The sequence below is a fragment of the Mirounga leonina genome, unplaced genomic scaffold, assembly GCF_011800145.1.
Source record: "Mirounga leonina isolate KUSES-001 unplaced genomic scaffold, KU_Mleo_1.0 Mir_173, whole genome shotgun sequence".
Taxonomy (NCBI): domain Eukaryota; kingdom Metazoa; phylum Chordata; class Mammalia; order Carnivora; family Phocidae; genus Mirounga; species Mirounga leonina.
This window is the reverse complement of record NW_023270447.1, coordinates 24,086,730-24,100,132: the sequence shown is the minus strand read 5'-3', so window position 1 is coordinate 24,100,132 and position 13,403 is coordinate 24,086,730. Positions and strand designations below refer to the sequence as shown.

The 13,403-nt window shown below is 39.9% G+C and overlaps 1 protein-coding gene across 1 annotated transcript in view; it reads right to left on the bottom strand.

Annotated features, from left to right (window-relative positions):
- The window catches only part of MCOLN2 (mucolipin 2), a 51,452-nt gene that overhangs the window by 25,218 nt on the left and 12,831 nt on the right, over nt 1-13,403 (bottom strand). Inside the window, exons 2-4 of the mRNA XM_035018147.1 lie at nt 9,636-9,795; nt 3,940-4,113; nt 1,842-1,995 (exon numbers count right to left, since the gene is read on the bottom strand). Coding sequence (XP_034874038.1) covers nt 1,842-1,995; nt 3,940-4,113; nt 9,636-9,795 — 488 coding nt within the window. The remainder of the gene's footprint in view (nt 1-1,841; nt 1,996-3,939; nt 4,114-9,635; nt 9,796-13,403) is intronic.

Genomic DNA, 13,403 nt, shown 5'->3' with positions numbered 1-13,403 from the left:
GAATATGTGGAAAGGAGAACATGAATTCAAAATCTGTTCTAGAAAATGAAGCACTACTGTATTAGAATGATAGCCATCTAAATGTTGTACAACATTTATTAAAAACAGGATTTATAACAGACCCCCCCAATGAGACTAAACTGTAAAGCTATAGGTCTAGAGGCATGATATGCCCACAGCCTGATTTAATGGAAACCCTTAGCTTGAACTACACAATCAGCTGTGCAACTAAACAGAGACCCACAGAGGAAGTGGGCATGGAGGGTGACCTCTGCATTTAGCACACCAAAGGATGACTCTCTTAATAATAAAGATGATGCAAAATTCATGAATAGGTAATCTAGTACAGCTTCTGCTAATTCACCTACATAAACTATAATGCCTCACCAATTCCTATTCCTATCATGTGCAGGCTTCCTGCACTATATCTGAGAAAAGAAAGTCTAAGATCCAGTATCAAACATTCTAAGAATATTCTTTACATCTTTTGAATAGATATGTCAAAGGGTTCTCTTGGACGAGTTACATTTCATAAGTCAAAAATACAATTAACTTGCTAAGGCAGTCTTTCTTAAAATAAAGTCAAATTAATCACCAACTTCTCTAAAACTATTCCATATTCTGATAGAAGGAAAATGAACAAGGACACCACTGCCCAGGTGTCAGGTAATAAATCCTGCTCTCTGGCACTGTCTGTCCTACCTAGCCACTGACACTGACTTGGGCCACATTTCTTTAATCGATTTTCCAAGAAAAATCAATTGAGGAAAGCAACATAAGAATCACTGGAAAATAGTTGTAAGATCCATCTAATTAAGTCACACGTTTTTAAGAGGACAAGGGGCACTTCAAGGCTGCTGGCCACAGAACCAAGCTGCTGACAACCTAGATGATTTCTGAAAGCACCCTGAGGCCCCTGGTGGTGCTGGCCTATGGGCTGCATCTTTCAGAGTCAGGAGCATGGGACACATTTACTCATGTAGAGATTCTCAACAGGCAGCCTGTGGAAACAGACTCAGAATCTCTATTTTATAGACGTGTCTTTGATTGTTTTACCAAAGCGTCTTAAGATGGGATTATAGGAAGTATGGTCAAATGAACTCTGTGATGCTCTCTTCTTAATAAAACCATTCCACATTTAAACTGCTCCTAGGACCCCCACTCCTAAACTGTTAGCTTCTTGAGGAGTCATGACTGATTAATCTTGGTAGTATATAACCCCAGTACATAAAACAGGAAGTGCCTTGGGCATGATAGGTTCTACACCAGAGATTTGTTGAATGAATGACAAAACCCCTGGAGCCTTAAGTCAACCACTTTGCACTTACATATAATGTGTTTTTAAATTCTTAACAGTGGCACAAAATAATTCTACTTGATTAGATGTTAACTTTTTGCTAAGCAATCTCCTCAAAGAGAAAATGAGTCACTAACCACAATTCATCTTTGAAGAGCATTAATGTAGTTAACATATAATTGCAAGAGTACCCAGCATTTTAACATACATTATTTCATTTATAAATACTTTTTTTTTCTTCAAAAGCCTAATTGCCTCCTCGTGGAGGGAAAAACCTCAACAAACAGGAAACACCTGTCCATTTACCTCAACCCCCAACAATCTTGAGTTGTACCAAGAAGTTCCACAAATGCTCCCCAGTCCTATCTCAGCAGACCCGCAGTTCCCTGAGGCAAAGCCCTTTGCAGGTGTGTGTTCAAGCCTCCAACTAAGTTAGCGGTCACAAAAGCAACATCGTTCCATTTGGGTTGTCAGCACACGAGGGGATGTTTGTTCTTACCACAGAAGATGATAAAGGCATATAATGAAATTATCAGTGCATTACCTATTTCAATATCGCTGTCAATATTCAGTGTCTCATTACAAGGAAACATGGTCCCTTTCTTGTAATGCTGCTTACAGACTTTTAAGCCAATTGTATTGTCTTCATTTTCTCCATAACCAAGGGTCCCCAGGGATATGTTCTTTAGATGATGATACTGTTAAAAATAGTTAAAAAAAAAATTAGCTTTTAAGAGTTTCATCAGAAGTTACAGCATATGGAATACACTTTTAGCTATTTTAAATTGTTTATATGAGATCCCTCACTAGAACCCCCCTGTGTAAAATACCACAAGGTAATTTTCTCATGGTTGGGCAGGAAATACACGGCCTCACAGAACTCAGAGCTAAAGTAAACCTGCTGACAGATGCTCCCACCTCGCTGACTGCCAAAGCCGAGGTGCTCTGACCTCACAGCAGACTTCTGTCCCCTGGCTCCAAGCCCCACCTTCCCAAGCCACACGGGCCTCCAGGAGGTTCCTGGAGCGTGCCAGGCACATTCCTGCCTGGGCCTTTGCTGTTCCCCCGCCTGGAACCCCGTGTTATCTATCTGCTAGGTTCACTCCTTCAGATCTTGAGTCAAAAATTACCTCTACAGTGAGGCCTTCCCTTACCATTCGGTGCAAGTTGCAAACATCCATCCCCAGCACACAGGCTCCACCAGGCACTGGCAATCTCCTCCCCTGCTTTATTTCACAGCATCTATCACTTTCTGACACACCACAGAAGACCCAAGCCATCCATACCCCACAGCTCACATGAACACAACTGGCCTTTGCTTACATGAACTTAAAGCAGCTCTCATCACATGACTTTACCATTCGCCTATCTGCACTGAGAGGGTTAAGAGGGCTTTACTAGCTCCCACCTTCATGACTTTATTATTCCAGGAAACTTTTTTTGGCGGGGGTGGAATCTTAAGCAGGGCCCATTTCTGAGTCCCATCGCAGAGCCCATCTGGGGCTGGATCTCAGGACCCTAAGATGAGATCATGACCTGAGCAGAAATCAAGAGTTGGACACCTAACCGACTGAGCCACGCAGACTCCCCTATTCCAGGAAACTTTTGCTCAGAAACATAAGTTACAAATAACTCTATTGTTCATTTCAGGAACATCTAAAATGACTCATTTAGACAGATAATCAATTTGAAGATTTAGTTTAATAAATCCAAGACTCTTTGAAACCATGCCCCTCTCCCCAAAAACCCTCACCTTCTTATGTCCACCAATACAAAACTATTACATCATCATATCTTTACCCAATTCTAACTGAGCTCCCCTCACACTGAAAGATCCACCCTACATCAGTCTTCAAAATCTGAATTTGGACTTTGCCCTCTTTACCCAAGGCACTAATGAGAATGATCAAGGGAGCATCTCCCTTACCTCTGTAAGCAATAAGCTCAGTTTTGCTTATCAACATGTTTTCTTGGTGGTGTTTTCAGGGAGCTAGCTTTCAGTGCTATACATTTCACTTCTTTTCATTTGTCTGGTTCTCTCCTCTACAATGAAGTTCTATAAGACAGGGCTTTTGTCCATCTTATTCATGATGCATTCTCAGTGTCTAGAACAGTACCTCATATATTGTAGGCACCCAAATATTTATTGAATAAATGAGAAAAGAAAAAATAAGAATAACGATTTCTCTCCCCCTAAATGCTTTCTTCAGGCCTATCAATCTGGTTTCTCAATACCTGCTTAGATACAACTATATCATATCCTACTCTATATTCTCAAGATTCAGCTAGGCTTATTAATGCTAAGACATCAAAGTTGAGACTCTTGAGTCTTAGATTTGGTATCTCATTTACCAAAACTTCTGAGATTATAAATCTACTCCTGGCAATTTGAACTTGGGTAATCTCCCAAAAGTAGTGGGTGTAAAGGGATAAATAAAAAAATACAAATCTTTAAGAAAAAACTTAAGTAAGCAAAATCTATCATGTGGAAATGTAGCTAGACAAATAGCAATGAACATTTTTTGGCACACTATGCAAAATTTAAATTAAGATATTTTAATTCATGTATAATTTTGTTTTTGCTAAAACAACAAGTATCAACATCTTCTCCAAGTGTAGGTCATTCACAACAAAACACTTGCCTGATTGATAGCAAAAAAGATGCTCTCATAGGCATCCTCCTGAGTATACAAACTGCAACTATAGTCATCTTCATCCGTGCCAGAATATCCTTTTAAAAACAAATGCTTAAAAGCAACAGTGTTCTCTTCTTTGAAAGCAACCACCATCTGGTTACTTAAACCAAAACGAACAAGCTAGAAAAGAAAATCAAATAGGAAGATGTGAATTTTCCATTTACCAGGGCAGGCAAATGCATTCTTATTATCATCAACCCCCCGCCTACAAACTTCAGCAAGTGTTTACTAACCTAATGTCAAAATACAAGTCCCAAAAAAGAATAGCCTCATCAAACTACATCAGCAAGTCAAAATAGCATAAAATTAGGGGAAATTATCACTCCCAGTGACTACCAACCTTCCTGGTCTTTAATGAAGGAGAAAAAGGAGAAATCCAAATCAGTGAAGTCGGAATTCATTTTTTGTATAGTTGGATTTCAAATTAATTGTTTTAAAAATTGATGTACTCAATAAAGTAGTAAGTCATTTTTTGTTGATTTAACATTTAGAAATTGTAACTATTTTTAAAAATCACAGCTATGTTTTATATATAGCTTTTAAGAATGTTTTTGAAAAGTGGATTATATGATACTTACTCCAGCTAAGAGGTAAGAGTTGTCAAAGAAATTCAGTGATTCCAGCTCTGCAAGAACTCTTATCTAAGATTTACACCTAGGAGTTCCCACTCTAAGATCAATAGCATCAAAGCACCAGAAAGAAGAACTGGGCTTGCTTTACCCCTCTGAGTTCAAACCATTCACTGGCAGCAAGCACCCACTTTCTTGCAATAAAACTCCTACTTATTCTTCCTTACACTGTATCCTAGTCCAAGCTTAGGCACCAAGAGCTCTTTTTACCAGGAGGGAATGTATTCTTCCTGCCCATCTTGGAATCTAATAAGTGGGGAAAATTAGCAGGCACTAAATGTGTACCAAAAAACCCCAGGAAATTATACACACAACAACAATCTCTCTCTCTCTCTCTCTGTCTCTCACACACACACACGCACGCAATGGCAGAAGACAAGTCAGACCTTTATAAGCTCTGTCCCACATACCCTTCCCCATCTACCTATTTTATCTCCTCATCTGCTTCATAAGACAATAAAAGTCCAAAAATTGTGCCCTAAATCTTCATCCCACTAAGTCTCCAAAGCAATTTGGGATTCTGTTTCTTCATGTGTGAAATCAGCAAGTCCGACTAGATGACGGTGGCATTTCTGCTATGTGCTGTCACTCCACGGTTGGATATGAGAGACTGCATGGCACTGAACCAGACCTCAACTAATGAACCTTTCAGATAAACACACAGTAATCTGCATATGCAAATGTATATACTATTTTTTAGCTTTTAAGTTTTTGTCTGACTTTTTGAAAAGGCTGAATAATTAAAAATACTAGCTACCATTTTCAGCAACTATTATACTCCAGGTGCTTACTGAACTGCATTACAAGCACTAGCTCCGTTACTAACACAACAACTCTAAGGTGACGTCACTATGGTTAAAGCATGTGGAAACTGAGATGTAGCCCCATGAAATTGCCCTAAGTCCTGTAACTAGAATGAAAGTCAGGTCTAACTCCAAAGTCACTCTATTGTGCTATACAATTTACCTCTGTTGAAGAATCTGCCTTTGGGACTCTTCTTATAGAAAAGAATTTAAGGGCTAGCTTTTGAGAATTGCCACTACTGTTTGAGAACGTACTTAGTTGACACTCTTTAGCATCTGAGCCTCACCAGGTCACATTCCTCAAATACCAAGTCAAAGGATTGAGCAATTGTTAAAACCCAGCTAGTCTAAGGAAAATATCAGATAAGAAACCCCACATCCTCCAACCTGTGCTAGAAATCAAGCAACTGGAAGCTAAAGGTTTTTCCAAGCACACAACATCTGTCAATGGTAGCTGTAGGAGATGCCAAAAAAGGTCATGTTGCTTTTTGAAAGCCAAAAGTAAACCAGGGAACCAATACACACATGATTGTTTCAAGGTTTTATTAAATACTGACACACAAATGAAAAAAAAAAAAAAAACTGGTATACACGCACATGAATTAAGTTTTCAGTCAAAGTTTGCTGAGTGCTTATTCTGTCCTGAGTTGGGATATGATGGGGGCAAGATCAAGTTGCATGGTGTTGAATAACAGCTCTTATCTACTGAGTATCAGGGACCATGCCTAAAATTTACAATCTTTAAAAAATTTAATTCGCCAAACCCCTATGAGGGGGATATTACACTGGGCTCCACAAGGACAGGCTTTCCCCCCCCCGCTCAGGAACTGGAATAGTGCCCATCACAATGCCAGGGTCAAATACTGAATCCGTTGATGAACAGAATCCCATTTTATACACGTGCAACTGAAGTCAGGGAACTTATTCAGGTTGGAACAGCTAGAAAGTGTCAGAGTGAGGTCTGTTAGGCTTACATATCCCTTCTCTTGACCACCTGGCCACACCACCTCTCAAACAGAGATGTTGCCAACTTAACTCTAGAAGCAGGGATATTTGACCCATTCCTCCCACAGTCAGACTTGAGCTAAAAACAAAACAAAACAAAACAAAAAAACACACCAAAAAAATCAGAATGGGGAATGGATAACTTGACCAAGAAAGTGGCATACTATTTGCTGATATTTTAAGCTACCACCTTATTTAAACTCAAAGCTCATCAACCCAACTTTGGGAATGAGAGAACATGAAGGTGTAATCTCTGCTTAGAACCACCCCCATCTGGCATCAGCAACAAGAAATGTCCTCCATTCCATTATTCCTAGAATAAGCTAAGATCCACTTATATGGCCCAGCATCAGGTCAGGGTTGGGATTTTCAAAGCATCTGTTAGTAGAGAAGAGAAACCCTCAGGAGGAGATCATAAATCCCCTTCCTGCTATGGCAGAACCAAATATTCCCTATGGAGCAAGAGTAAGATGATGGATTTGGTCAAATGGTTGACAGAAAAATGCACTCTTGCCCCACTAACTGGATCTTAAGATTTGCCGAGATTATGATATTAGACAGAAAAATAGTTACACATTAAGTGCAGCCTGGCAAAGATTGTGAAGGTCTGATTATGAAATCAGTGTAGGAGAAAATATTCTGTACCAGATAAAAACAAGATACTGCTCTAATAATATACAAAAAAATATGGGAAGGAACAAGTAGAACTGGCAAAAAAAAATGTGGACACCTCTCTCAAAATTATAAATTACTGCAGAATGCAGAGTAGGAATGTCTTTTTTTTTAAAAAGTTTCCTCCCTATCAACCCTGATAAAATGCCACCCATCCCAATAGACTTGAGGATGGAGTGCTAAGAGACAGAAAAAGAGGAGGAGGGACAAGTGGGATCTGAAAGAAGGAAAGGTATTCGAGAAATCTGCGCCAATTAGATATCACCCCTGTAGCAAAACTTATTAGAATGGTCCTCCAGCAGGACAAGAGTTTAATCCCTCCCAACACTGTTAGGGAAGACAAGATATACCCACACAAAAAGTAAATTATCTTTTCCCAGAAGTAGTCTATTAAAAGCAAAAGCAGCGAGATAGATAGCAACAGGTACTAGTGTCCCCAGGAAAACCATGTGGTGAGTGGTCAGGCAAGACCGGTGGGGGACTTCCAAGGGCACCTGCAAGATGATGGAGAAAAAGAATCACTCTGGACTTCGTGGAGCAAACAGGGCAGGGATGAGAATCCCCGGGTGCATCCAGCTGGCTGGGATTGGGGAGGAAATAGATGAAAACCCATTGGAAAGGCAAGTCGAAGGAGACTGTGGAAATCTGAATTTCAAGCTCCATAATCAAGATTTTCTTCTGTGGGAAAATGGGGACCACAAAAGTTTCTGAGCAGGAGAGTGACCCAATTAAGGCATTCTAAGAAAAATTCATTTGATATTAGCATTGAATGCACTGGTGTGGGTGTGGATAAGGAAGGTAGGCATAAGACAAAGTCTGGAAGCAGCCTTATCAACTTGTCTGTATTCCTAGACTGCAAACTGAGGACAGCACCCACGTTTGGAATAAAACCAATCTGAAGGTAAGAGTGCAGACTCTAGAGCCAGACCGCAGGGCTCCAATCCGACTCTACCACTTACCAACTGAATGGCCATAAGCAAATTACTTATTCTCTTTGGCTCCATTTCCTCATCCACAAGAAGGGAGCAATAACTGACCCCGCCTCCCAGGGTTACCGTGAGGATGAAATGAATGAACATGCAGAGAGCACCTGTGCCTGGCACATGGCGAATGCTATGCCACGTGTTAGGTTACCTCTCAGCAGCAGTGACCTATTCCCAGCTGTATTCCCAGCAAGACACACAGCATGGGAGGTGCTTCATACATATCTTAAATTAATGAGATAAGAGTCTGTCCTAGAGAGAGAAGATAGTGAGTATGGCAAAGCATAAGTAGACACAGTTTTAAGGAAGAATCCATGAGATTTACTAGACGTCAGGACAAAGAAGTTAAGTCAAAGATCGGGATGTTCTATACCTAGATGAGGTGGAGTTTTAGTAACATTAACAGATCAAGAAGCTGAACTGAAAGTTGGTTTGTCCAGAGAAGAAATTGGGAAACAATTAAAATTAACCAAATGAGAAAGGGGACATTATTTCTCCTCCTTCCAAGTATATAGGATGCCAAAATTAAAACTTCAAAACCAAGAATTAAAATGAAAAGATTTTTAAACGGAAAAAGCCAAGCATTCACATTTAACGGGGTCCCTGTATCTCAACTTTGTTGGATTTTTTTCAACTTTGTTGTTTCTTTTAAAGCAACTTGGTTACCCTAAAACTTGGTGGAGTGGAAAGCATGACATCCAATGAAAAGACCTCTTTATGATCACAGAATAAAGATGCAACTTCAGTTACAACAGGAACCTCCTCTCATTTCTAAAACTATACGAAGGTATTTTTAGAAAGGTATTCATTTTTATGTTCCAGAAAGAACATCTTTACATTGATAACAGGACGATGATTTGCCAAAGGAGCCAAACACCCCAAATTGGTAGTGTTTTTAGAAGGGCACACATTTCAAATGTGGTTACCTAGAAAGGAGCCTCCCTGAAACGGGTTCCAAACCACAGTTTCAAAAATTAGATGACAACTCTGATGGCTGGTGTGATCCTGAGAGTAAAGTCTCAACCATATGAAATTCAACAGAAGATCCCAATGTAGCCCTCCTATGCTCCTGACAGGCCCAAGCGTAAGCATTTACTTACCAGCTTAGCTACTGATGGGAAAGGAAACAGAATTCTGTCAAGTCTCAAGTCAAAACAGTCAAAAATGTGATTTCAAAAGTGTATTTGAAAGAAGATGAGAAATTTCAAGAACACCCTCACTTGGGATTGAGCAGGTTTCACCAGTCTGTGTGCTTCATTCAGATACAGAACTCCACCCCACCCCACCCCATATCGATCTGCTATTATATAGACCTACTATTCATCTCTATTTGCAGAACCTGTGGGAAGATGGCCTCAGAAGCCCTTACTAAAACAAGGTCATCATCGAAACTGAACTTCAACCTATCATCTGCCCTCCAGAGTCAGCATAACTTTATAGTTTTATGAACTTGACTGTGGACTTTTCAGAACAAAAAAGTCAAGGGCAGAACACATGAAAACAATTTCATCGTGGGATAAGGTAAAAAAAAAACTGATAATATGAATTACCTGTGTGGTGACCATGACTATCTTCAAAATCTGCAATCCCAACTTCCATGGAATCTGGTGTCTGGCTCGGTATTTTTCACAAGGGTTCATGAAGTAAAACTTCAGGTCTTCCCTCAGACATTCTTCTCTCACCTCAGAATCAAGATGAGCCATTGCATTTCTGCCACAGAAGACCAATTTTTAAAAAAAGAGAACATCTTGTTCATCAGAAAGTTTCTGAGGGGCACATGGGTGGCTCAATGAGTTAAGCGTCTGACTCTTGGTTTTAGTTCAGGTCATGATCTCAGGATCATGAGATCAAGCCCTGTGTGGGGCTGCATGCTCAGCGTGTAGTCTGCTTGAGATTCTCTCTCTCCCCCCATGCCCCTCCCCCACACACACTTGTTCTCTCTCTCAAATATTTTTTTAAAAAAGAAAGTTTCTGAATAATATTTTCTGTTCATGTTCTTTACCCATTCTTACAAGCAAAATTCTCCGTTCAACCAGTGACCTCCTCTTCTCTTTAGAAATCCGAAAATTATTCAGGACCCTCTATCACTTGCCTTTCCACACAGTTATCCATCTTGTGCAAAATGGCCATTGTCAAAATTTATAAGAACAGGATTTTATTTGCAAGAGTCATCAGTTCCTATATCTTAACATGAAGCATTCACCTGTCACTGGAATATTAACAAAAACTAGATTGGATACTTTCATGATACACTGGGTATGACATCACAGAAATTAAGTACTGACTAATGGAATTAAATTGCTATGAAAATAGAGAATCTTTGTTCTATAACATCGTACTGAATGATTATGCCCTTTTTTTGATAATATAGCAATGAAATAAGGGTTCAAATAAGGTTCAAAAATGTAAATACCTTTAAAAAGTTAAAATATTATCTAATTATACCTATTCAGATATTTGTGTCACTTTACACTAGAAAAGTTTGCTTTTACTATTTTGACAGCTCTGGACTCAGGAATGGGCATGTGACTCAAGCTAGGCCAAAGAGAACTAATGAGCTGTGGTCCCAAGACTGTGATTATATCTGATGGGAGAGATGTCCACTAAGCTGTCTCCAAATTGGGGTATGCAAAACAATCCACTGGCAGTACAGAAAGTATTAGTACTTCTATTTTATTCTTTATCTTTTTTAGAAATTAATTCTATACTTTAGTTTTTTTATTTTAAGTAAACTCTATGACCAACAAGGCGCTGGAACTCACCACCCCGAGATCAAGGGTCATAGCTCTACTGACTGAGCCAGCCAGGTGCCCCTATTTTCTTCTTTATCTTAAAACAAAAGAAACCTGAACTCTACTAATAACTAATGTAACATATAGAATAACAGTGGTATATAATCACATATAATTTATAAGTAAATATACACACATTGAGAACATGTGCTTAACTTTTATCACTGGATACATAATCAACAAAGTTTGGAGATCATAGACTTAAAGCAAAGGCTGTGAGTCTGGAGTTTGTGGAAGTCACCTTGCCATATAAAAGAGCATGCCAGAGAGTGGAGCTAGCACAGAACAGACAAAAGATAGACACTAAGCCTAATGATAATACTTGAGTTCCTGGATCCAGCTGTGCCTGAAGCCATTCATCCCAAGACCTGCAATGTAAGCTAATAAATACTCTTTAGGGCTTATGGTAGTTTGAGTTAGTTTCGTGCTTCATACAACAGGAAGTGTCTTGATGGTAAATTTAAGGATTAAATTTTACTAAGTTCAGCCAATCATTCAAGGTACCCATTTCTAGGGAAGTTTTTATAATTGGGGTCATTTGGGGACAACTCTTCACCTGAAATATCTAAATGACCTATTTTTATACTGACTTCAGATCTACATTATCTACCTCAACTAACAAGTTTTAAAGAAGACTAAAGCGGAGGGTGCCTGGCTGGCTCATCAGTAGAGCATGTGACACTTGATCTCAGAGTCGTGAGTTCAAGCCCCATGTTGGGTGTGGAGTCTATATAAATAAACAAACAAACAAACAAACAAAAAGACGACTAAAAGGGAAAGAGTATTTTAAGGCTTATTTTAAGACTATTTAAGACTTACACTCAGTTAATAATTTTCTATCTTTAAATTGATTTTTAGATCTCCTATTTCCAGAATTAGTAGGCTAGGTTATTTAGAATTTTCCTGCTGGGTAGAAGAAAGGAAGGGAAGGAGGGAGGGAGGGAGGAAGGGAGGGATGGAAGGAGGGAGGGAGGAAGGAAGGAAGGGGAAAAGGGAAAGGAAAGAGAAAGGAAAGGGGAGGAAGAGGGAGGTTAGAAAGGGAAGAAAGGAAAAGAAAAAGAAAAGAGAAAAGACAGATGCTGGATAAAATGCATACTTCTTTTGGGGGGGTAGGTGGAGGAAGTACCTGTAAAAGACTGAGGAGTTAAACGTAGACCAATAAGTCCTAGAGATCTAATGCACAATACAGTGAATATAGACAATAATGTTGTATTATAAACATCAAACTTGCCAAGAGACTAGATCTTAATTATTCCCACTGCAAAAAGGAAATGATAATTCTGTGAGGTGACAGAGGAGCTAACTATTGCTACAGTGGCCATCATATTACAATATATAAATGTATCAAATCAAAATGTTGTACACCTTAAATTTGTACAATGTTATACATCAAATATATTTCAATTAAAAAATAATAATAATAAAGGTATTTCTAAGAACACTTAAAAATTTAAGAGCAAGGAACTCCCAGTCTAGTCTTGGGGGGATCCTGGAGAAGTGGGGGCCCACTGCCATTCATGCCCACTTAGGCTTCAGTCCACGGCCCCAGGAAAGGGGAATGAGGGAGCCAGGACTCAAGGCCGAAAGCCCATCCAAGATCTGACAGGAGATCCTCCTCAAATTTAGATGGGGGTCCCAAAGAGCCACCCTCTCAGAAAAGTACCTAGCATCACAACGGCCTGTCCCCAAAGTTAAAGGACTATGGAGAAGGCCAGAGTAGTTTCAAATCAAAGAAAAGAAAAAGGAAATTTAAAAAATAGGCTCATCGTGAGAAATGATGCCCACAACACAGCCCTTTGAGCCTCACACCTGGATGAGCCAGAGAACATCAAACCATGAGCTTGCTCGGTTCAGGGGGCTCCAGACTGAGACTGTTCTGTCTCCTAGCAAACTCAGACCTCTCCAGAGGTTCATCCTAAGACTTGGCCACTCTGACATATAACTTGAAAAACTCATTGATCGGCAGGTTGTAAGATATAACCAAGCAACATGAAGAGTCTACTTGGAAACAGGGAGCAGAAACAGTGCCAAGTCCATAAGAATCAGACACGGGTTGGAAGATGATCATGTTTGGCATATTGAAAGACAAGAACAGGTAAAAATATCTATAAGACCAATTTGGGAAAAACAAAAAATACTTGTAGAAATGAAAAATCAGTGACCACATGAGTCTCAATCTCAAAAGAATGAGGAGACCTTTAAAATGTGTTTGCCTGCATCCACTCTAGTCAGCTTTGGATTGGATCGGACCGCCTTACTGAGACTGAGCTGGGTGCTTGGGACTCAACGCTGGAGAGCGTCCCTGACTGCAGATGCTCGGCATCCGATAGCAGAGAGACCCGTGAATGCATATTCCCAAATTACCACATAGCTCAGTGAATGCTGTACGCTAGTGTGAAAAGCACTGTGGAAACAGGCCTAACTCTGACAGAGGGGTTCACAGAGCCAGAGGGGAAATCCCATCAGAACACACAGGGGGGGTGTGTCATGGCGGCCCCCGACAAGGAGCACAGAGGGAGGCATTTC